Source organism: Lithobates pipiens, unplaced genomic scaffold (genome assembly GCF_037356315.1).
Source record: "Lithobates pipiens isolate NorthernLeopardFrog02 unplaced genomic scaffold, aLitPip1_a1.2 Scaffold_13, whole genome shotgun sequence".
NCBI lineage: Eukaryota > Metazoa > Chordata > Amphibia > Anura > Ranidae > Lithobates > Lithobates pipiens.
Genome location: NW_027507718.1, coordinates 252,245,868 through 252,271,718, shown reverse-complemented (window position 1 = coordinate 252,271,718; position 25,851 = coordinate 252,245,868). Strand labels below are relative to the sequence as shown.

General features: G+C 44.3%; 1 protein-coding gene across 2 annotated transcripts in view; it reads left to right on the top strand.

The window, feature by feature from the left end:
* MTHFD2L (methylenetetrahydrofolate dehydrogenase (NADP+ dependent) 2 like) overlaps window positions 1-25,851 on the top strand; it is a 161,493-nt gene that overhangs the window by 94,282 nt on the left and 41,360 nt on the right. The window contains exons 5-7 of one of the 2 annotated variants that reach the window (XM_077476540.1): window positions 12,156-12,308; window positions 23,225-23,332; window positions 25,562-25,654. In XM_077476540.1, the coding sequence (XP_077332666.1) occupies window positions 12,156-12,308; window positions 23,225-23,332; window positions 25,562-25,654 (354 nt within the window). The remainder of the gene's footprint in view (window positions 1-12,155; window positions 12,309-23,224; window positions 23,333-25,561; window positions 25,655-25,851) is intronic. The other variant, XM_077476541.1, reaches the window with a different exon arrangement.

Below are 25,851 nucleotides of genomic sequence, written 5' to 3'. Positions count from 1 at the left end.
CACACAGATACATACAGACACACATGCTGCACACACATACAAACACACGCACATACATACAGACACACATGCACATACGCATACATACAGACATACATGGACACACACACACATGCAATCATACATGCACAGACACACACACACATGCACATACAGACACACATACACACACACACACATACATACATACATACAGACAGACATGCACACACACACACACATAGACACACATGCACACACATACATACAGACATGCACACACATGCACAGACACACATACATACAGACACACATACATACAGACACACATGCACACACACACATACACACATGCACACATACATACATGCACACACATGCATACAGACAGACATGCACACACATACATACATACAGACATGCACACACACACACATACAGACACACATGCACACATACACATACAGACACACATGCACATACATACAGACAGACATGCACACATATACATACAGACACACATGCACATACATACAGACAGACATGCACACATATACATACAGACACACATGCACATACATACAGACAGACATGCACACATATACATACAGACACACATGCACACATACAGACACACATGTACACACATACATACATACAGACACACATGCACACACACACACACATACACATAAATAAAGCCTTTTTAAAACGAATCTAGCTTGTAGTACAGTACCTTTCCATTCCATTTCCTCATTCAGCCGGGTACTGCACTGTAGGGGGAAGCAGAGAGCACAGCACACTCCTCTGCACTTTACTTTCACATTTGAAGCCGACGGAGCTTCACACAGTGCCGGGGATCGGCTCATTTGACAGCCCTGATCCCGCAGCACACCAGGCGGGCCGTTCAAAACCGGACTGCGGGCCGCGATTGGCCCGCGGGCCGGACTTTGGACATGCCTGGCATACAGTCTCACTTGATAATGAAGGGGAACTAATGGATACAATGTCCTCCCCTTTTCATTTTAGGCTGGACGTGATGTGTCTGCCCCTGGGGTAATCTCCCTTACAGTGCTAAAACCTTTTTGACCATGTAGGCACTGCGGCGAATGTAAGCAAACAGACTGCCTTGAGCATTCAACATCCGCGAACAATAACATTTGGGCATCCTCTTTCAAAACTATACGTTTTTTGAGTATGTGAATCCCAGCGTTTTTCTGATATATGAAACTATCCCAAGAGACGCTTCCGGGCAAGATCATTTAAAGGTATTTTGACACTAATATCAATTTACGGGATTATTACTATGAGACAGTTTTTTATGCACAGTTCCCTTTTTCAAGGGTGTCCCCCTCTTTGTGTATGGACAATCATTGGAGCTATATGAGAGGATTAATATATATAGAACTCTCCACCGCTTTTAAGGCGTTTTAGCAAAATAGATGTACCATTTATTTAAATTTAGGCATGTGAAAATTTCCCATGCATCTACTTCATTCTCACATCTCCTCCCTTACAGTCCACCTATCACTGCGGTCCCGGTTCCTATCCAGGAAGGTAAAAAACCCCCTCTTTTTGGGCGCATACCTACGTCTTGGGGTGAAGAACGTATAGGTGGTGCGTTATAGTGTGTGTGTTTTTTTTTTTTTTTGTGAAATTGTACGCATATATATATACATTTGTTTCTTATGTTTCTATAGATTCTACTCTTTTGTAAAGTTAATGTGCTAAAATGAATCATCCCTGAAGAAGGAGTATACAACTCCGTAACGCGTAGGTTACATTGGATGCACAACATTTACTCTTTCTAAATTTGTCTGTATAATTTATGAATACGCCTATATACAATGTGATAGGAGTCTGTTCTTTTGAAATAACAATTAGGAAATAATTTTTCAATGTTTTTGCTTTTACTAATATGATTACATGGAGGAAGTAATGTGTTCCTTTCTCCCTTTGGAAATGTATGTCAATATATAATCTGCTTTTTCTTTTATGTTTAAATAAATTTATCTTTTTACATTTGTACTAAACCATAAATGGTGTCACAGTCTATGCCTAAAAGTCCCGCCTTTTCTAAGGGGAAAACTTCTATAGTATTCTATTTTGGGATGTTGGCTATCAACAAGCGGATTTAAATATATACCTCGCACAATCCTGATTTTTGTCTATAAATAAGGAATGACATGGTAACACAATTAACCATAAAATTTACAGTACTTCAACAATGTCACACTTTTGCAATATCTCAGCATACATATGTGCCAGGCAGAGAGAATCCATATTTCTCCAGTTATTAAACTTGCCTTCAAGTATTAAAATACAATATCAATAAGCTTAGTCATATAAACCAAATCACAGATCAATATAACACCATCAAGCAGGATAACAAGGACATGGGTGTCTACACATGGACCGGTTATATGGATCACAGCATATTAATAAACCATACCAGGCATTTGGCTATAATCAACACATTTAAAATGTTGGAAAAAACAAATACAAACCTATATATATTTATTATAATGCCCTATAAAAAGGGATTAAAGTTGATAACATCATTCAAGCCTGGAGGCACTGTAGCTTTTAAATAATGTATCTGTCTGGTCTCACGCTGAAGCACCCGCTTGTCAACGTCTCCACCCCTGGTATACACATTACTCTGTCCACTGACATTTCTACTTATAGAAGGACTATTGGGAGCTATAGATTGAAATTTACAGAGACATTTTTTTTTTTATCAACCAAGTGAACCATATCACAGGCAATCAGCAGAGTGTACTACAGACAGCTTTAGTTATTTATATTTAAGAAATGAAGGTCAACTGACTTTTGCAATTCATAGGCCTAATGATCCCTTTAGGTGGAGCAGGTGTTTCATTGGCCTCCAGTGTATGGTGAGAAAGTAGATTAGAATTTAAACAATGTGGCTTTTCAGTGTTATTTTTACTTGTAATTAATATACTAAGGCATTCTGGTTTTCCAAAACAAAGAAGTAAAAATGTTTTAGTACACTAAGACATATATTTGCCTTAAAAAAACATGCAGGCATTTTAAACATTTTTAAACTACAGTTAAAACAGTCTTTTTAAACTAGTTTTTTTGTGTATTTTGACATGCAGTGCAATTGATTTTAAAGAATCCTGCTTGTGCTTAGAAATTGCTGTATATATTTTTAAAATCTTATGACATGTAACCACACTTTTTGTGAACGCAGCTATTTTCTAAATTGCAAAGTTCTCATGCATATTATTTTAGGGGTAATTGTATGCTAAACAGCTGTTTGTGAACACAGCCTAGGGACTGTTGTACAGAGCCCAATAAAGCAAACAATATAACTGAACAGAGCTTTTCAGTAAAAAACAAGGCATACAGTGTAAAGGGGACCAACAGATAAATTAGAAGGTTTTGTGCCTTTATGAAGTCTCAGATTCTGCCATTTTCAGTGAGGCCATCCTATGTTACAGCATAACAAACATTCCAGGTCTTCTTTGGTGTTGTAAAACTTGGGCCATAACCTTAGTGACAGCCATAATTTAGGCATTATCATCTGTTATAGCTAATTTTATTGTCCCCTTATTCACATTGTTTTAACTTGAAAGTGTGCCCAGCCTACTCTTTCCTTGGAAAAGTATGTGCACATTTCACACGCTTACCTTGATTTCACTCGCAGCATACCAACACATATTGCAATTATATTAAATAATATTGCATATTGCACCACACACTGGCAGACTTAATCAAAATATTTATCACAAATATTTTTAAAACTGACATTATAATTATGTAAAATATGTTGTTATACTGGTGTAGCACCCTGGAGTTTAGGCAGGTTGCGCCTCACAAATTTACCTGCCAGGAATAATAATCCTGGTTGCTTGTTAGAGATCTATTGATTTCTTCCTAAGTGTGGCCTCATTGCACTTTTCTCTTCTACCACTAGGTGGTCAGGTACTTGGTGGTACTAGATATGAGAAGGGCAACGCAAGGTCAGGTTATGGCTATATGGGGTATGTCAGCCAATGGGCAGGGGTTTTCTTGAATCCCTTGGTTAGCTGGGAGAGCCTATATATTTTGGTGTAGTAAGGTGATCTAGGTTCTGTGCCACCTGGATGGTTGTCTGGGTGGACATCTGTTGTATTGCCTGGGCTGCTAGGCTGGAGATTGGGCCTACCCCAGGCACATCTGGCTGCTAGGCTGTCCGAGGGCCTATCCTGAAGCAAGAGAGCAGCGCAGGGTTGGGACTGTGGCTTGCAGTCCAACCAATAGCCAGGGACCAAGCAGGCCAGCAGGGGTAAAGCTTGAAAGGTATCTTGATGGCCAAGCTCGGTACCCAGCAGAGAAGTAGGGGTGACGCTTGAGAAAGATACTACCGTTAGAATTTGAGGAGCTCAAGGGATTCAGTGACAGTGAATCAGCGGGTCTAGTGAGAAACCTGGAGCTCAGTGGGCTGAAGAACTACAAGGAGTGATTGTAGTGGAATAGAAAGGAACTGTTAAGCTTTGTGTTAGGAACTGTTAAATACTGTTGCCATAGCAGACAGCATTCCTGCACATGCAGATGTGGCATCTCGCTGGATGCCTTTCCCTGCATGGATGTCCTCCTATCGAAGTCTCGGAGTCTGTCAATTGAACTTGCAACTACCTAAGGGTGTCCTGGCCCTAACCCTCTGTCCCCAAAAGTTTGTTAAGAGAAATAAACTCTCTTTTGCATTCAAGAAGTGTCTGGCGCCGGATGACTTTAATCATCTTGCACCCACTATGCCTCACAACCCACTATACACAGAAGGATATCAGCTATCTCTGGCCCTGGAGGTTCTTATTAGACCAAAGGAGGCCTGGGACCTTGCTACTCTGGTTTACCAAAATCTCTAGGATAACAGATATAAAGCTGAGTGTCACGTACCTTAAGGCAGAGCCCGGAATGCAGGGAGCGGCCTCTTGTAGACCTCTGACTCGGGAGGCCCTGGTAGTGATGACAGGGGCTCGGGAGCACAGAGGAGCACAAGTGCCTGACTGGATGGTTGATGTAGGAAGCAGCAGACCGTTGGTGATGGGAGGTGTCCTGTAGTCCAGCAGCGGAGTGCAGGTGAGGGCAAGGTACAGCAGACAGCGGGAAGATCCCTGTAGTCCGACAGCAGAGTGCAAGTGGCCACAGGATACAACGGACAACGGGAGGAGTTTTGTAGTCCAACAACGGAGTGCAGGTGCAAACAGGATATAGCGGGAAGTGGAAGAAGTCCTGTAGTCTGCAGCAAGAGATAAGAGGCAACAGGTCACAAAGGAAGACAACAGCCGGGTAAGGTGGCGGACTGGGAGGTGTCCTGTAGTCCAGCAGCTGTAAAACGGGAAACTGACAGGTAACGGAGTAGTACAATGGTCCAGGTCAGGCACAGGTGAGCAGATCAGGTACAGAAACGGAATCCAGAAGAGTAGTTGGGTACAAAGCCAAAAGGTGGGGACAGGCAGCAAACAGCGAAGTCAGGAATAAGCCGGGTTCAATACAGATCAGGATACGGATCAGATGAATTCAGATACAGGATACCAGAGTACACGGGAACGCTGTTGATTGGGCAGCAAGGCAGTAAAGCAAGGATCCACTTTAAATAGCGCTATTGGCGCCAATTGCGTCAAACGGCCGCACGCGCGCACCGCCGACCGCGATAACGCTCTTCTCACCGCACAGATGATCTTCTGAGTCTTACGCCGCTCGGATGCCGGTGAGAAGGATCTTCCTGACATTGCCCCCCTCCAATGGGCAGCCTCCGGATGCCCAACTGGGACATCTTACCCGGGTGAGATCTCTTGAAGGCCAGAACCAACCTCTTGGCGTGGATACCAGTCTCTGGTTCCCAGGAGTTCTCTTCTGGCCCATACCCCTTCCACTTCACCAGATATTGGACTTGGTTGCGTCTCTTTCTGCAATCTAAAATCGCTTCAACCTCGAATTCTTCCTCACCGTTAATAAGCACAGGTTCAGGGGGGACCAACGTTCCGATTGGTGAAGGGATCCTGGATTGAGGGTTTTAGAAGAGCCACATGGAACACTGGGTGGATACGAAATGACTCCGGTAGTTTCAGTTCATAGGCCACATTATTAATTTTCCTGGTTACTGGAAAGGGACCCACAAATTTTGGGCCCAGTTTTCTGGATGGGCATGCCAATTTCAAATTCAGGGTAGACAGCCAGACTAAATTCCCGGGTTTTAGATCGAGCTCCCCTCTCCTCTTTTTGTCAAAATCCGCCTTGTTGCGTTCTTGGGTCCTTGCCATCGTCTCTTGAAACAGCTTGTTATTGGTGCAGAAAAAGTTCAAGGTTTCCTGAGCTGCCGGAACCGTACATTCTGGAATGTTGTTTGATAAGAAAAAAAGGGAGATTGATTTGTTGCAGAATGAACAGAGTTGTTGTAGGCGAACTCGGCAAGTGGTAAAAGGGATACCCAATGGTCTTGCGAAAAGGACAAATAACATCGCAAATATTGCTCGAGGGTCTGGTTTGTTCGTTCGGTCTGGCCATTGGTCTGGGGGTGGTAGGCAGAAGAGAACGAAAGGTCAATCTTCAGGGACTCACACAAAGCTCTCCAAAATTTAGATGTAAATTGCACCCCACGATCGGAAACAATGTTTGCAGGTATACCGTGGAGTCTTACTATTTCCTTAATGAAGATCCTTGCGGTCTCAGGGGCAGAAGGTGTACCTTTCATGGGCAGAAAATGAGCCATCTTGGAGAATCTGTCAACCACCACAAAGATAGTGGTGTAGCCTTCTGACGGTGGTAATTCAACAATAAAGTCCATGGAAATCATTTTCCATGGCCTTTCCGGAATAGGGAGTGGTTTCAGCAATCCCCAGGCTTTGGTCTTGCTACCCTTGTTCTGGGTACAGGTGGTGCATGATTCAACATAAAGCTTGCAATCTCTTAGCAGCTGAGGCCACCAGAAGGTGCGTTGGAGGAGTTCGGCGGTCTTGTGTACCCCAAAATGGCCGGCCAGTTTGTGGTCGTGGCAGGATTTAAGAACAGCAACCCGTAATTGTTGAGGCACGTAGATCTTATTTTCATGCCACAATAAATCATTGCTGGAATGTAGGGTGGTGTTTGATGGGTGCGAAGCTGATGATGAGGCCTGCTTGAGTTGGGACAATAGGTCCTCCTGGAGCATAAGGAAGTTTCCGGGTGCAAGGATGGTATCCATTGGTTGAAAGGCTTCGGATTCGCTGAACATCCGAGACAGCGCGTCGGGTTTGGTGTTTTTTGACCCGGGCCTATAGGTAATGTGGAATGAAAATCTTGTAAAGAAGAGTGCCCATCTGGCCTGACGCGGCTTCAGCCTCTTAGCAGTCTTCAAGTATTCTAAGTTTTTGTGGTCAGTGTATACCAGAATGGGATGAGCTGCTCCCTCCAGAATGATAGCGCCATTCTTCAAGTGCAGCTTTGATAGCGAGTAACTCCCTGTCCCCGACGTCATAATTCCTCTCCGCTTCAGACAATTTGTGCGAGAAGAAAGCCACCGGATGCAATAATGCCTTGGGACCCTGTCTCTGAGAGAGTACTGCTCCCACTGCAATCTCGGATGCATCCACCTCTAGGATATAGGGTAGCGCAGAATTAGGGTGCTTCAAGACAGATGCTGACACAAATTGTTCTTTAAGGGAGGTGAAAGCAGCCTGAGCCTCCGGAGTCCACTGGAACTTGATACCCTGTCTGGTCAATCTTGTGATCGGGGCGATGATAGTAGAGAAACCCTTAATGAACTTGCGATAAAAATTCCCAAACCCCACAAAACGTTGGATTCCTCTCTTATCTGTAGGAGCTGGCCAATCCAGGATGACGGAAACTTTTTGTGGATCCATCTTGATTCCATCCACCGAAATAATCAGCCCCAGAAACTGAATGCTGCGACGTTCAAACTCGCACTTCTCAGGTTTCGTGTACAAGCCGTGTTGACGAAGCCGAGTAAGAACCTTTCTAACGTGTTCCCTGTGAACAGGCAGAGAGGGGGAGAAGATCAAGATGTCGTCCAAATATACTATGACAAACAGGTCGAGATAGTCTCTGAAAATATCATTCACAAAATTCTGGAAGGTCGCAGGAGCGTTGCATAGCCCAAAGGGCATTACGAGATATTCGAAGTGTCCGAAGCGGGTGCAGAAGGCAGTCTTCCATTCGTCCCCGCTTCGGATACGGACCAAATTTTAGGCTCCGCGAAGATCCAGTTTTGTGAAGATAGCGGCTGATCCGAGTCGCTGAAATAATTCGGGCACCAAAGGCAATGGGTACCGGTTCTTGACTGTAACTTTATTTAAGTCCCGATAGTCGACACAAGGGCACAGGGAATGGTCCTTCTTTTCTACAAAAAAGATTCCTGCTCCTGCTGGGGAGATAGAAGGGCGTATGAACCCCTTTTTCAGATTTTCATCAATGTAAGTCCTGAGAGTCTCAAGTTCCACTTCCGTTAAGGGGAAAATCCTCCCGAAAGGGATTTCAGCTCCCGGGAGTATCTCAATCGGACAGTCATAGGGTCTATGGGGAGGAAGCGTTTCCGCCCCCTTCTTGCTGAACACGTCCAAGAAACTATGGTAGGCCTCTGGAACACACTGACGAGTTTCAACATCGATCTCCATACACATTAAGTGAGGCGAGACCTTAATTGCCTCTTGCAGGCAGTGCTGACGGCAATGGGGAGAAGGAAAGTTAATGTTCCCGGTGGACCAGTCAATTTGCGGGTTGTGTGCCCGAAGCCAGGGCATGCCCAGTATAATAGGGAAAAGGGGAGACTCAATAATGTCCAGGCAGAGTAGTTCCTGATGGTTACCGGAAATAGTGGCAGTCAAAGGAAGCGTCTCTTGTGTCACCGGCCCGGATTTGATGGCCGATCTGTCGGCAAGGTGTACAGTCAATCCCTTCGCCCTGGGCCGTAGGGGGACTCGGAAATTTTCGGGCAAAAGACAAGTCCATGAACCCACTGCACGCTCCTGAATCAATTATCGCGGTGACTCGAGTATTCCCTCCTGGAAGCTGAAGAGAAACAGGAATAGCCAGGTGAGTGGTATTACTAAGCACAGCAGGTAAAACAGTAGTAGACAAAGAAGAGTGCTTACGGAGTTTGGTGGGACAGGATCTCACGTAGTGTCCGGACTCCCCACAGTAAAGACACAGATTGTTGAGCTGCCGGCGTTGTCGTTCTTCGGTAGTGAGAGTAGGTCTAAGTAAGCCTAGTTGCATGGGCTCAGGAGTGTCTGCTGCGGAATGTGCAGGAGGGTTGGGAACACGGGGTAACATCCAGACTGGTCGGGAAGGACCGGCAGTGCGTTCTGCTCTCCGTTCTCTCAGGCGTCTGTCAATCTGGATGGACAGGTTAATAAGGGCTTCAAGCGTTGCTGGGATACCAACCCGGGCCAATTCATCCTTTAAGGGTTCAGAGAGTCCCATGCGAAACTGATAACGTAGAGCGGCATCGTTCCAGGTAGTATCGGAACTCCAGCGCCGGAATTCGGACGCATAGTCCTCTGCTGCTCTACGGCCTTGCTGAAGTGAATATAACGCTGCTTCCACAGTAGCCGCTTGTTGTGGATCCTCATAGAGCAAACCCATCGCTTGGAAGAAGGTACTCAGGTTGTTAAGGCATGTGTCTTTTTGCTCCAAGAGGCGGTGGGCCCATGCCTGGGGCTCACCCAGTAGGAGGGAGATGACAAAACCCACCTTAGTGGATTCAAGGGAAAAAGTTCTGGGTTGGAGTGCAAAAAATAGTTCACAGGCATTGTGGAAAGCCCTATACTTGCTGCGATTTGCCGAAAACCTCTCCGGAGTTGGGACCTTAGGCTCAGGGGGCATCATAACCACTGATGGTGCAGAAGAAGTTCCCGGCACAGTAGGGCCTGTGGTAGATAAGACCTGGACACTTCCAACCGGGAATAGCCCTCTTGTAGGGATTTAACGGCCTGGGTAAGTCCAGCAAGATGACGGCATAAATCATCCATAGCAGAATCTCCCTGTGTGGGCTCAGACATGGCTGCCCGATACTGTCACGTACCTTAAAGCAGAGGTACAGCAGACAGCGGGAGGATCCCTGTAGTCCGACAGCAGAGTGCAAGTGGCCGCAGGATACAATGGACAACGGGAGGAGTTTTGTAGTCCAACAACGGAGTGCAGGTGCAAACAGGATATAGCGGGAAGTGGAAGAAGTCCTGTAGTCTGCAGCAAGAGATAAGAGGCAACAGGTCACAAAGGAAGACAACAGCCGGGTAAGGTGGCGGACTGGGAGGTGTCCTGTAGTCCAGCAGCGGTAAAACCGCAAACTGGCAGGTAACGGAGTAGTACAATGGTCCAGGTCAGGCACAGGTGAGCAGATCAGGTACAGAAATGGAATCCAGAAGAGTAGTCGGGTACAAAGCCAAAAGTCGGGGGCAGGCAGCAAACAGAGAAGTCAGGAATAAGCCGGGTTCAATACAGATCAGGATACGGATCAGATGAATTCAGATACAGGATACCAGAGTACACGGGAACGCTGTTGATCGGGCAGCAAGGTAGTAAAGCAAGGATCCACTTTAAATAGCGCTATTGGCGCCAATTGCGTCAAACGGCCGTGCGTGCTCCCACGTGCCCGCGCACCGCTGACTGCGATAACGCTCTTCTCACCGCACAGATGATCTTCTGCGTCTTACGCCGCTCGGATGCCGGTGAGAAGGATCTTCCTGACACTGAGATTGGAAGTGCCAGCACCGTGAGTCATTTGACTCTAAGCTCTTGCACACACGGTCGGACATTTCGACAACCAAATCCGTCGGATTTTGTCCGACGGATTTTGTCCGAAACTTTTGCATAACACGGTCGGACAAAGTTGTCGGAAAATCCGATCGTTCAGAACGTGATGACGTTATTTCGTTACAACGGGACTACGTTTAGGCTAGTAGCCAATAGCTTTGGTCTAGGAATTTGGTCTGAGCATGCGTAGCACTTTGTCCGATCGGAATTCTCTACACATGATCGGACAAGGTCCGATCGGATCATGTTGTCTGAAAGTTTTATAGCCAAGCTGGAAAACTTGGTCCATCGGATATTCCGACGGAAACAGTCCGATGGAGCCCACACATGGTCGGATTATCCGACAACACGGTCCGATCGGACATTTTCCGTCGGAATGTCCGACCGTGTGTACAAGGGCATTGAACATCCTAATATATTACAGGCATTAGGTTACTAGAAACTAGTGCTTAGGCAGTTCACAGAAGAAGTCAACCCAATTTTTATTCAAGCCATAGATGGGACACTGGTGGACTTCATCAACCACTGTTGCCTTATATCTCTCAGGAACTTCTTAGGTAGGATTTTCCCCTGCTCTGCGCCCAATCCTTATTCTTTATTCTCTATAATGTAAAATGAATGAAAACCCTCAAGCAGAAGAGTGATATCTACTCAAACTAGCCATAGGAGAGTGGTGCTTTGGATACATATGGGTAGCGGGAAAAGGAGTAAAAAAGTATAAATGCACTATTATTTCTTTTTTTCTGTATGTATAGTATGTAGTATATTATTAGGTATATATATTTATTTTAAAATTTCAGATGATCCAGATATTTAGCAATTTAGCAAAATACCAAGATAAATTCTACCATTAAATGTTTGTTTTGTTTGGGAAGACTGAAAAGAAAGGGTAATACAAGTATGGCATATACAATACAGAGTGGAAGAGAATGGAATTAGAGGGTTTGAATGCTAAAAAAAACAGAAGTATTCCAACAATCCAAAAACCCTTAATTCTAGCCCTTATACAAGTACCTAATCTCACATACAGTATATGCTAGCAGGAGATTTAATTTTTACAACAGGGACACTGACAAGGGGACAAATCCTTATATCATTAAACACCTTAAACTGTGTATCCACATTAATCCATCAAAAAGTTGAATGAGCACAAATCTTGCAGTGTTGCAGCTCATGCAATTGTACCTCCAGTAATGTGGTGTATCTCATTCAATGAAACAGGTGCAACCAAAGATATTTCAAAGATATTATGATTGTAAAACCGGGCAAACATTCAAGAAAAAAAGGATGAATCTATAAAATAATAGGATCCAAAAAGATAACAAGTTGGAAAATCTCTGTGCTAGTCAAAGGCACTCAATTTTGCAATGACACTGAGTAAATGATCAAAATATTTCAATACAAATTTATTTCAGAACATATTAATGAGCGAGATGTCTGCAATGCTGTTGCTCCAGAAAAAGATGTTGATGGATTTCATATTGTAAATATTGGAAGACTCTGCTTAGATCAGTCATCTATTATTCCTGCTACAGCTGCTGCTGTTTGGGAAATTATTAAAAGAACAGGTAAGATAATAAACAACTCATATATATATATATATATATATATATATATATATATATATATGTATACAGTAAGTAGTGTACAGCTCATTATATTCTTTAATTGAGCTAATAACTTTAAGTGACACTAATCTATTGTTTATATGAAAAAAAATGATATTGAAGTATATATTCTTACAGTGGAATTCCCGCTTATACCCTAACTAGCTTTAAAAATGTCCTGCCCCACCTTCTAACACTTATGCTGACTAAGCTGTGCAAAAAAAGACATATCTACTTATATATTTTCCAGCTGCTCTAGTCTAGTCGTGTGTTCTCCCTTGTGTCAACCAGTGGCAGCTGCAGGACAGAGGAGAAAGCACTTTGACAACAGCTAGTAAAGCCTGGAGGGGTGACCTCACCCATTGGCTTCAATGGCCCATTCATTGTCAAGGCGACTATGTTTGTTGACCATGGTCCCACTGTATGGATTGTGGACTAAGGGTTTTGTAGTGTGTGTGACTGTAACTAATGTGCACTGCTCGTTCCAAACAAAACAGAAGTGAAAAGCAAAAGGAGAGGTTCAGAATCTTACAGAGGTCATTACAAAACCCAGCAAGAAACAATTTCATGAAAAATAGATTACAGGGCCAATAAAGTGGATATAAACCCGAATCATGAAATTTGAGCTGGGTACATATATCGGCAGTGTTTTCTTATCTCTCTTCAAAGCTCTATGTCCCATAGCTGTCTCCTCCTCTGTTCTTCTGTTATAAGCCTGATAACTGCTGATAAGTTCTCCGTCACACATGATAAAAGCAGCCAAAGTTTTGCGTTGGGGAGGATACTATAAATAGATTAGCAGAGCCCAAAACTATCCAAGAAACAGAGCTGAAAGTCTCTACCTATGAGCAGTGGGGGTGTGTGACTTTCCTCCAATCAGCTGTCTTGGATGTATACCCAGACTTCACTGCAGTGTTAACCAGGAAGAGAAAATCTTCTAACACATTGTGCACTTTCTAAACAGTATATAAAGATGAAGACAGCATATATACAAGTAAAACTTATGTAGGGAGATTTATTTCATCTCTTTGTATCATCTGAGGCTGTTCACTTCACTGGATATATGTGAATGTTTATATCCACTTTAAGTGGACATGTATGGAGGTTTATTGGAGAATAAGGATGTTGTTTAGTGTAAAAGCAAGTATAACTTGTGGAACTCTGGCCAAAACTAAGCAAAATGTTTTGCTGTCTGTGTTTCCACCAGAAATATTTGTTCTCAATTGTACCAGTAACCACCCATCACAACAGCAAGTAGTGAGAGGAACAGCCGATCAGTTCTTTCCCATGCTAATGCTAAAAATATATTCTTGATAATGTCCCTGTTAGAGAGATTACCTTGCTTCCTCTCCTGATGACCAACTATGCCTAGGATAATAAATCAGAGAAATTCTCCCTAACAGGGTCACGGATTAAATCCTTCATCGATCCAAATTACATTTTGACATTAGTTCCACTTTACAGATATTTCAGCAGGATCAAGAGAAACTTCTCTAATGTATTAATAGGATCACAAAGCAGAAACTGCCTTCTGTTTTGTTACTGATCTGTACAGCCCTTGTAATTACTGAAACTAGAAATCCCTTTAACGATTGGACCAACAATCTGCTGTATATACACTCAGCTACAGACATGTGGAAGCCTGCATGATCTCTACAGAGGGTGTCATGTAAATGAAATGAAAGCCCAAGGTCTTACACGCCAGACTTTTGCTAAAGGTTACACTCTGACACTTGACGTGAATAAAGTATTCCACAACATGTTGCGCATGTTAGATCCCCCTCACGTTCCCCTACATGACCCAAGGGCTGCCAAAGAGGTGTTAGCTAACTTTTCTTCAGGAAATGGGTATTTACTTTTAACTTGTAAGAAGGTTTGATGGAGGGGATTTTTGAGGTGCCAAAACATTGAATAACACATTTAATAAAATCAAATTTTTATTTTAATAAATATAAAATAATTTTATAAAAATAAATAAATAAAGGAAATAAACAAACAAAAAAAACAAAGGTAGCAATTCCATGCATTCGTCAGGTAAGGAGCAGAAACCATTGTACTTACCTGATGACTGTATGCAATTGCTACCTTTGTATATATATTTTTTTGTTTATTTCCTTAATTTTTTTTATATATTTTTTTTTATGTTTTGTCACCTCAAAAATCCCCTCCCTCAAACCTTGTTACAAATGATCTAACTGGGATGTGGTGCAGTATATCCCCCTATCTCCAGACAATATGTATATAAAGTGTCCTAATTATTTTTAACAATAGTAAGGATTTGGAATGTGCAATTAAAAGTGCTTCATTTAATGTGTATGCCATTTTTCCTTAGTCCTGGATAGAGTGGGGAAGAGGTAGAACTAGAACCCCTGTTTGGTTTTTACTGCCATCATGAGCTCTGGTAAAGATCCACGCTTTCCCTGCTACAACTGTCTCAATAAAACAGTCGAAATGTAAGATTCCTCCATCCCCCATTAACATGGATGGAGAAATCTATTTGATTTCTCTCTTTTAGCGTGTAGACTGTTCAATTACAGCTAGCTTTGCCTTTCTCCTTGCAAAGTTCATAAGATGTACACTGAACTAAATATACAAAGCTCAGTGTACAGTCCCAGTACCTGCCAGGTGCTGGGATAAATGAACTCTCATACATATGCAAGCCTCACCAAAGCCAGGCCAATCAAGATGGTTGAAGAAGGCCAATCAAGATGATTGATGCTGGCAAGAATATTTTGGCACTGGCGAGGAATCTTGTGGATGTTGCATCGATTGAGGAAAGGTATCTATAATTTTCTAGCTGCCATTGCATACTTTGTACAGTCAATGCCGATCCTTTGGCTTCAATGAATTGATTGCCTTACCCGGACCAAGTGTGCAAATAAAGACTTCTGATATTTCCCTGGCTTTCCATATCTGCATACTTGGTCGGAATTAATATCTCTAGTAGTGAGTCAGCATAACAGTCTATCAACTAGCAGTTTCAGAAAGTGGTCAGCAAAGATGACCCTGCTTGCTTTGGGGGCACTTATGCAGGCTCACTCCTGAGCCATGTTCTGTGTGTCCATTGACACACAGTTCAGCTCAGCCCTGCCCCCTGCTTCCTCCTCACTGTCCGTAATTGATAGCAGCAGGAGCCAATTTGGCTTCCACTGCTGTGTCTGAGCCTATGAGGAGAGAGTGAGCAGCTATGCAGCTCACATGCACATTGCTGGATCGAGATCAGGCCCAAGTAAGTATAAGGGGGTACTGAGGGAGGGAAGCTGCTCACAAGAGGTTTTTTACCTTAATATAAAAAATATTAAAGTCTTGTTTTTTTCTCAGTCTGATTTTTAAAAAATAACAAACATGTTATACTTACCCGCTGTGGTTGTACACAGAGCAGCCCTGATCCTCCTCTTCTTGTGTCTCTCTTCAGCACTCCTGGCTAGGGATGAGCTTCGAGTTCGAGTCGAACTCATGTTCTACTCGAACATTGCCTGTTCGCCTGTTCAGCGAACAGTGAACAATTTGGGCTGTTCGCAGCAAATTCGAAAAGCCGGAACACCCTATACAAGTCTATGGGAGAAATCTAAAGTGCTAATTTTAACCACTTTCAGACCGGACCATTTTGCTGGTAAATGACCAGAGGTCTTTTTACAATTTGGCACTGCGCTGCTTTAACTGGTAATTGCGCGGTCATGCAATGTTGTACCCAAACAAAATTTGCGTCCTTTTCTTCCCACAAATAGAGCTTTCTTTTGATGGTATTTGATTGCCTCTGCGATTTTTATTTTTTGCGATATAAACGTAAAAAGACCGCAAATTTTGAAAAAAAATGATATTTTCTACTTTTTGTTATTAGAAAAATCCAATAAACTCAATTTTAGTCATACATTTAGGCCAAAATGTATTCAGCCACATGTCTTTGGTAAAAAAAAAGTCAATAATTGTATATTTATTGGTTTGCGCAAAAGTTGTCACATCTACAAACTAAGGTACGTTTTCTGGAATTTACGCAGCTTTTAGTTTACGACTGCCTATCTCATTTCTTGAGGTGCTAAAATGACAGGGCAGTACAAAACCCCCCCAAATGACCCCATTTTGGAAAGTAGACCCCCTAAGGAAATTGATAAGAGGCATGTTGAGCCCATTGAATATTTTATTTTTTTGCCTCAAGCGATTGAATAATGACAAAAAAAAAAATTTTTTTTTTTTTTTTACACAAAGTTGTCACTAAATGATATATTGCTCACACATGCTATGGGCGTATGTGAAATGACACCCCAAAATAAATTCTGCTGCTTCTCCTGAGTACGGGGATACCACATATGTGGGACTTTTTGGGAGCCTAGCCGCGTACAGGGCCCCGAAAACCAAGCACCGCCTTCAGGCTTTCTAAGGGCGTAAATTTTTGATTTCACGCCTCACTACCTATTACAGTTTTGAAGGCCATAAAATGCCAAGATGGCACAAAACCCCCACAAATGACCCCATTTTAGAAAGTAGACACCCCAAGCTATTTGCTGAGAGGCATGTTGAGTCCATGGAATATTTTATATTTTGCCACAAGTTGCGGGAAAATTACAAACTTTTTTTTTTTTTTTTTTTTTTTCACAAAGTTGTCACTAAATGATATATTGCTCATGCATGCCATGGGCATATGTGAAATGACACCCCAAAATAAATTCTGCTGCTTCTCCTGAGTACGGGGATACCACATATGTGGGACTTTTTGGGAGCCTAGCCGCGTACGGGGCCCCGAAAACCAAGCACCGCCTTCAGGCTTTCTAAGGGCGTAATTTTTTGAGTTCACTTCTCACTACCTATTACAGTTTTGAAGGCCATAAAATGCCAAGATGGCACAAAACCCCCACAAATGACCCCATTTTAGAAAGTAGACACCCCAAGCTATTTGCTGAGAGGCATGTTGAGTCCATGGAATATTTTATATTTTGCCACAAGTTGCGGGAAAATTACAAACTTTTTTTTTTTTTTTTTTTTTCACAAAGTTGTCACTAAATGATATATTGCTCATGCATGCCATGGGCATATGTGAAATGACACCCCAAAATAAATTCTGCTGCTTCTCCTGAGTACGGGGATACCACATATGTGGGACTTTTTGGGAGCCTAGCCGCGTACGGGGCCCCGAAAACCAAGCACCGCCTTCAGGCTTTCTAAGGGCGTAATTTTTTGAGTTCACTTCTCACTACCTATTACAGTTTTGAAGGCCATAAAATGCCAAGATGGCACAAAACCCCCACAAATGACCCCATTTTAGAAAGTAGACACCCCAAGCTATTTGCTGAGAGGCATGTTGAGTCCATGGAATATTTTATATTTTGCCACAAGTTGCGGGAAAATTACAACCTTTTTTTTTTTTCACAAAGTTGTCACTAAATGATATATTGCTCACGCATGCCATGGGCATATGTGAAATGACACCCCAAAATAAATTCTGCTGCTTCTCCTGAGTACGGGGATACCACATATGTGGGACTTTTTGGGAGCCTAGCCGCGTACGGGGCCCCAAAAACCAAGCACCGCCTTCAGGCTTTCTAAGGGCGTTACAGTTTTGAAGGCCATAAAATGCCAAGATGGCACAAACCCCCCCCCCCAAATGACCCCATTTTAGAAAGTAGACACCCCTAAATTTAGGGGTACACTAGTGAGACTAGGTAATAAATGGCGGGTGCCCTGAAACTATAAAAAAATAACTAACCAACCAGCGTCACCTGTAACAGTTATATGGTGATCACTGGTGAAAGGGTTAACTAGGGGGCAATCAGGGGGCTTTATGCGGTAGTATATGGGGGTCCCTGGCGCTATAAAAAGCTGCGGCGAACCTAAATACCTACCTGCCTAACTAGCGTCACCTGTGACACTAATACAGCGATCAGAAAAACGATCGCTTATTAGGCTGGGTTCACACTGGAGCGATGCGGGAACGCCACGAATGCGCGGCGGGTTCCCGCATCGCATGCCTCCCGGCGGCAGTTCACACTGCCCTATGCGAACTGCTGGGAGTGTCAGTGAAATGTTAATGACACCCCCAGATCAGTTCGCATATCGCAGTGCGATCTGCAAACTTGGATCGCATGGTGTGAACACCCATGCGATCCGATTCTGCTGCGGACCAAAAAAAGGGTCCCGTGCGAGTTTGCGGCGGGTGCGGCGGGTGCGACACGAATTCAGCCATACTATCTGTATAGCTGAACTCGAATCGCACAGAGATCGGATGTGATTTGCACTGCAGTGCGGTGCGAATCACATCCGTTCTCATAAACCGCTGCAATGTGAACCCAGCCTTAGTGACACTGGCGACGGGGGGTGATCACGGGGTTAAACCTTTATTGGGGGGGTTAGGGGGGTACCTTAGAACTAAAGGGGGCTAACCCTAACTGCCCTAACAGTTATTAGTCACAAATGACACCTGCCGGGTGATCAGGGGGTTAAACCTTTATTAGGTAATAAATGGCGGGTGCCCTGAAACTATAAAAAAATAACTAACCAACCAGCGTCACCTGTAACAGTTATATGGTGATCACTGGTGAAAGGGTTAACTAGGGGGCAATCAGGGGGCTTTATGCGGTAGTATATGGGGGTCCCTAGCGCTATAAAAAGCTGCGGCGAACCTAAATACCTACCTGCCTAACTAGCGTCACCTGTGACACTAATACGGCGATCAGAAAAATGATCGCTTATTAGGCTGGGTTCACACTGGAGCGATGCGGAAACGCCGCGAATCCGCGGCGGGTTCCCGCATCGCATGCCTCCCGGCGGCAGTTCACACTGCCCTATGCGAACTGCTGGGAGTGTCAGTGAAATGTTACTGACACCCCCAGATCAGTTCGCATATCGCAGTGCGATCTGCAAACTCGGATCGCATGGTGTGAACACCCATGCGATCCGATTCTGCTGCGGGCCAAAAAAAGGGTCCCGTGCGAATTTGCGGCGGGTGCGGCGGGTGTGGCGGGTGCGGCGGGTGCGGCGAATGGCTGAACTCGAATCGCACAGAGATCGGATGTGATTTGCACTGCAGTGCGGTGCGAATCACATTCGTTCTCATAAACCGCTGCAATGTGAACCCAGCCTTAGTGACACTGGCGACGGGGGGTGATCACGGGGTTAAACCTTTATTGGGGGGGTTAGGGGGGTACATTAGAACTAAAGGGGGCTAACCCTAACTGCCCTAACAGTTATTACAGTCACAAATGACACCAATGCAAAAAAAAAAAAAATGACATTGGTGTCACTGTGACTGGGGGGCAGGGGTAATTGGGGGGGTGATCGGGGGGTAAAGGGGGGGTGTGAGTGTGCCTGGCATGTTCTACTGTGTGTGGGATGTGTTGGTGCAACTCACTGATCCGCTCTCCTCCGTGTCGGAACGAAAAATACCGACACGGAGGAGAGAATACATCACTTCCTCTCCTGTGTTTACATTACAGGAGAGGAAGTGATGTCACCGGGGATTTCCATTCGTCGGGAGCGATCGCGAGGGGGTGGCCATGAATGAATGGCCGTCCCCTCCGGGATCGCTCCCGAACGAAAACCGACCGCCGCAGGCACCGGGCGGGGGCCCGATCGGGCCCCCGACCCGCGGGAGGCAAATCACGTACATGTATGTGATTATGCCTGCCTGTGCCATTCTGCCGACGTACATCGGCGTGAGGCGGTCGGCAAGTGGTTAAAGGGTAATATGCAGGTTACTGTCCTAAAAAGTGTTTGGGGACCCGGGTCCTGCCCCAGGGGACATGGATCAATGCAAAAAAAAGTTTTAAAAACGGCCGTTTTTTCAGGAGCAGTGATTTTAATAATGATTAAAGTGAAACAATAAAAGTGTAATATTCCTTTAAATTTCGTAGCTGGGGGGTATCTATAGTATGCCTGTGAAGGGGCGCATGTTTCTGGTGCTTAGAACTGTCCCTGCACAAAGTGTCATTTGTGCAGGAAAAAAAGTCTTTTAAAATCACTTGCGGCTATTGTCGGGTCCCGTAATACAGAGAACACTCAATGAGTGTTCTCTGCATTAGCCGACAATTCATTCATTCATTGATAAAAAAAAAAAAAAAAAAAAGCGTGGGGGTTCCCCTAAATTCAATTACCAGGCCCTTCAGGTCTGATATGGATATTAAGGGGAACCCCGTGTCAAATTAAAAAAAAAATTGACGTGGGGGTCCCCCTAAATATCCATAACCAGACCCTTCAGGTCTGATATGGATATTAAGGGGAACCCCACATCAAATTTTTAAAAAAATTGACGTGGGGGTCCTCCTAAAAATCCATATCAGACCCTTTATCCGAGCACGCAACCTGGCAGGCCGCAGGAAAAGAGGGGGGGACGAGAGAGCGGCCCCCCCTCCCTCCTGAACCGTACCAGGCCACATACCCTCAACATTGGGAGGATGCTTTGGGGGTCTGTGACCCCTCAAAGCACCTTGTCCCCATGTTGATGAGGACAAGGGCCTCATCCTCACAACCCTGGCCGTTGGTTGTGAGGGTCTGCGGGCGGGAGGCTTATCAGAATCTGGAAGCCCCCTTTAACAAGGGGACCCCCAGATCCCGCCCCCCCTGTTTGAAATGGTAAGGGGGTACAAATGTACCCCTACCATTTCACAAATAAAGTGTCAAAATAGTTAAATAAGACAAACACACTTTTGAAAAATTCCTTTATTAAAAATAAAAAAAATAAAAAAAAGATTCCAGCGGTGCTAATCCACTCTTGCTATCCAGCGACGGGTCTCCGGGGTCCAGCGATGGATGATCATATCCAGCGACGGGGGATCTCTCAGTCCAGCGCTGTCCATACATCCTTCTTCTGTCTCCACTCCGGAGACACTGCGGAGATTCCAGCGCTGATGTTTCTTATATTAGGAGGTCGGGGCCACTCGTCACCTGACCCCGCCCCCTCTGACGCTGGTGAAGGGAGCCAGGGGTTCCCCAGTGATGTTTGGGTGACCCCGCCCCCTCTGATGTAACGGAAACCTGCGTTACATTAGAGGGGGCGGGGTCACCCACACATCACTGGGGAACCCCTGGCTCCCCTCTCCAGCGTCAGAGGGGGCGGGGTCAGGTGACGGGTGGCCCCGCCCTCCTAATATAAGATATATATACGTCAGCGCTGGGATCTCTGCAGTGTCTCCGGAGTGGAGACAGAAGAAGGATGTATGGACAGCGCTGGACTGAGAGATCCCCCGTCGCTGGATATGATCATCCATCGCTGGACCCCGGAGACCCGTCACTGGATAGCAAGAGTGGATTAGCACCGCTGGAATCTTTTTTTTTTATTTTTTTTATTTTTAATAAAGGAATTTTTCAAAAGTGTGTTTGTCTTATTTAACCATTTTGACACTTTCTTTGTGAAATGGTAGGGGTACCCCCTTACCATTTCAAACGGGGGGGGGGGCGGGATCTGGGGGTCCCCTTGTTAAAGGGGGCTTCCAGATTCTGATAAGCCCCCCGCCCGCAGACCCTCACAACCAACGGCCAGGGTTGTGAGGATGAGGCCCTTGTCCTCATCAACATGGGGACAAGGTGCTTTGAGGGGTCACAGACCCCCAAAGCATCCTCCCAATGTTGAGGGTATGTGGCCTGGTACGGTTCAGGAGGGAGGGAGGGCGCTCTCTCGTCCCCCCCTCTTTTCCTGCGGCCTGCCAGGTTGCGTGCTCGGATAAAGGGTCTGATATGGATTTTTAGGGGGACCCCCACGTCAATTTTTTTTTTAAATTTGACACGGGGTTCCCCTTAATATCCATGTCAGACCTGAAGGGCCTGGTAATTGAATTTAGGGGAACCCCCACGCTTTTTTTTTTTTTTTTTTTATCAATGAATGAATGAATTGTCGGCTAATGCAGAGAACACTCATTGAGTGTTCTCTGTATTTCGGGACCCGACAATAGCCGCAAGTGATTTTAAAAGACTTTTTTTCCTGCACAAATGACACTTTGTGCAGGGACAGTTCTAAGCACCAGAAACATGCGCCCCTTCACAGGCATACTATAGATACCCCCCAGCTACGAAATTTAAAGGAATATTACACTTTTATTGTTTCACTTTAATCATTATTAAAATCACTGCTCCTGAAAAAACGGCCGTTTTTAAAACTTTTTTTTGCATTGATCCATGTCCCCTGGGGCAGGACCCGGGCCCCCAAACACTTTTTAGGACAGTAACCTGCATATTACCCTTTAAAATGAGCACTTTAGATTGTGAACGTTCGAGTCCCATAGACTTTAATAGGGTTCCAAAGTTCACACGAAGTTTAGGTCTGTTCGCAGGTTCTGGTGCGAACCGAACAGGGGGGTGTTCGGCTCATCCCTACTCCTGGCCCTTCCCTCCTATTGAGTGCCCCCACAGCAAGCAGGTTGCTATGGGGGCACTCGAGTCAAGCTGCAGCTCCGTGCGTCCATTGAGACACAGAACCATGGCCTGGCCCTGCCCCCTCTTTCTCCTCATTGGCTCACTGACTTTGATTGACAGCAGCGGGAGCAAATGGCATTTCACTGCTGTCTCAGCCAATAAGGAGGGAAAGTCCAGACAGATGAGTCTCTCGTGCAACATCGCTGGATCGAGACGGGGCTCATGTAAGTATTAGGGGGATGAAGGGGGCTGCTTGACACAGAAGGCTTTTTATCCTAATGCATAGAATGCATAGCGATAAAAAACCTTCTGCCTTTACAACCACTTTAATGCATAGAATGCATTACGATAAAAAAACAAAACCTTCTGCCTTTGGAATCATTGTAAGTTGAACAGCAGTTGCTAATTATGGTGTGTATGTAGGGGATAAACGTTTAGGAGTAAAAAGAGGTTTTTTTTTTGTGCCTTCTTTTTTTAACGCTTCTGCAACACTGTTAAAAGCACAAAAATGTACATTGTGTCTTTTTCTTTTTAAATAGGGATAGAAACATTTGGTAAAAATGTTGTAGTTGCGGGCAGATCAAAAAATGTTGGCATGCCAATTGCTATGCTGTTGCACACAGATGGCAGACATGAGAGACCTGGTGGTAAGTATAATACTTTTCTATAAGAATGTTTTTATTTCAAAGTGGACTAGATGTATATATGGTTTAGACTGAACACAGAATGTATTATCTTTTTCAGCTTCATTATCTTTTCAGGTAAGGTCTGCACTGTCCTTACTAGCATAGAATGTCCCTAAAAATAGATAAAAGTACACCTTTAGAACAACTTAGTCCTGCAGACCCTGTACAGTAAGGCAGTGGACGGTGTCAATAGGACAGTGGACACTGTCAGTAGGGCAGTGGATGGTGTCAGTAGGGCAGTAGGCAGTGTCAGAAGCACAAAGGTTGGTGCCAGTAGGGTATTGGATGGTGTCAGTAGGGCAGAATTTGATGCCAGTAGTGGATGACGTCAGTAGAGCAGTGGTCAGTACAAGTAGGACAGTGGACAGTGTCAGTAGGACAGTGATGATGTCAGTAGGGCAGTGGATGGTATCAGTCAGTAGAGCAGTGGATGGTGTCAGTAGGGCGGTGGATAGTGCCTATAGGGCCTTGGATGATGTTAGTAGGGCAGTAGAAGGTGTCAGTAGAGCACTGATCAGTGTCAGTCAGTAGAGCAGTGGACAATGTCAGTAGAGCACTGGACATCCTCAGTAGGGCAGTGGGTGGTGTCAGTAGGACAGTGGATGGTGTCAGTAGAGCATTAGCTGGTGCCAGTAGGGCAGTGGACAGTGTAAGTAGGACAGCAGACAGTGTCAGTAAGGCAGAGGTTGATGTCAGTAGGCCAGTGGATGGTGTCAACAGGGCAGTGGTCGGTGCCAGTAGGGCTGTAGAAAGTGTCAGTAGGGCAGTGGATGGTGTCAGTAAAGCAGAGGATGGTGTCAGTGGAACAGTGGACAATGTCAGCTGTTTTTTTATTTTTGTTATTTTTTTTATTATATTTTTTATCATTTTAATTTTTTTTACAATTTTTTATTTTTTTTTACAGTTTTTCTTAGCAACTCTGCTGGGGGGCTTTAGTGAAATATCAGGAATTTAAACAGAACCCCAATGTCTTACTTTTGAGACAGAGAAAGGAAATTAAGAACGCAGTCCTTAACATCCATCTCTGCAACCTCAGCTGCACAGAATGAATGAACAGGAATAGTTTTGTACAGAGCTACCTATTCATTCACAAACCAAATCATGGTAAACACAGTTATGATTAGTGATTAGTACCAATCGCTCACTGTGTTGATTCAGAAAAGGAAGGGCTGGGTAAATAACATATTTACCTGCCCCTTCCCTGCTTTCCTTCCCTCCTCTCCCGACTGCTGCAGTGGATCGTTTCCGATGGAGAGCGTGAAAGAGGCAGGTAAATACATCATTGTCAAATGGGGAAGACCAGGGAAGCACACAGGTGGACCAGGCAGCAGGAAGAAGTGTAACCTGGACAACAGGAGCAATGGAGGCGATATTTACTAGAACAGATTGGCTGTATTTTCCTCCTACAATAGCTGAATGCCAGTGAAAAGGAGAGGTGGCTTTCAGTTGCTGTAAGAGAAAAATACAGGGATTGGTTCCAGTATATGCCACTCCTGCTGCCCCTCCTGTCCAGGTGTAAAACCAAATGTGACAGGGAGGCAACACAGACCCCCTGGAATATGGGGGGGGTGGAGTTGCCATTGCGATTTCTGTGACTCCTGAAGTTATGCCAGTGGTATCTCGCCTCATTGGTGAGGTTGAACTTGGCCTGAAGACCAACTAGACAAACACTACATGGAATCCATGTTCATACAAAATGTAGGCTTTCATTGCTGTCGTCCTTTTAAAGAACTAGTTAATTGTGTGTTTCATTACCCTTGAATTAATAGTGAAGTTAGAGCTCCTATCATGTGTTAAGATTCGTTATTTTAGCTACCAGGTAACTAGTATTTTTTATAAAATGATGTCTGCGGGCTGTCATATATTTTTATTCTTAGAAGATGTTTGCTTTTATAATTATGTGTTACAGGAAAACCTGCTATGAATGAAGCATGGAAGCTGCCATTGCTGACCTCTGCTCATGAAAATGCTTGTTTCATAGCTGTCATGCTGACCCTTTTGCTTCAGCTCACTGACCTGAAACAAACATGTAAATAATAATGCATTGCCTTTGACATTTATGATTTGCATACTTATCGCAGGTAGCATGGTGAATAGCTACTGATAATAATCCTTTATAGTTCTGTAAAACTAAATATGATAAAAGCATTATGATGAGACTGTATTTATAACTTTATAATTTCTCTTAAGGTGATGCCACTGTAACAATTACCCACAGATATACTCCGAAAGCTTTACTGAAGAGACACACTCAACTAGCAGATATTATAATTGTGGCAGCAGGTAACAGTCTTTTTCTTTTATGCTATTCATGCAATTGCTTTTTTTAAGTTTAAAAACAAGCATTACTGAAGAATTGTTTTACAGCCATAGGCATGCACAGCCTATCACATTAGGATGTGCACCCCAAAGCTCAAACACACATGTGTATATACACACATTACATTGTCAAAAAGTATTGGCACTACCTTTACATGCAC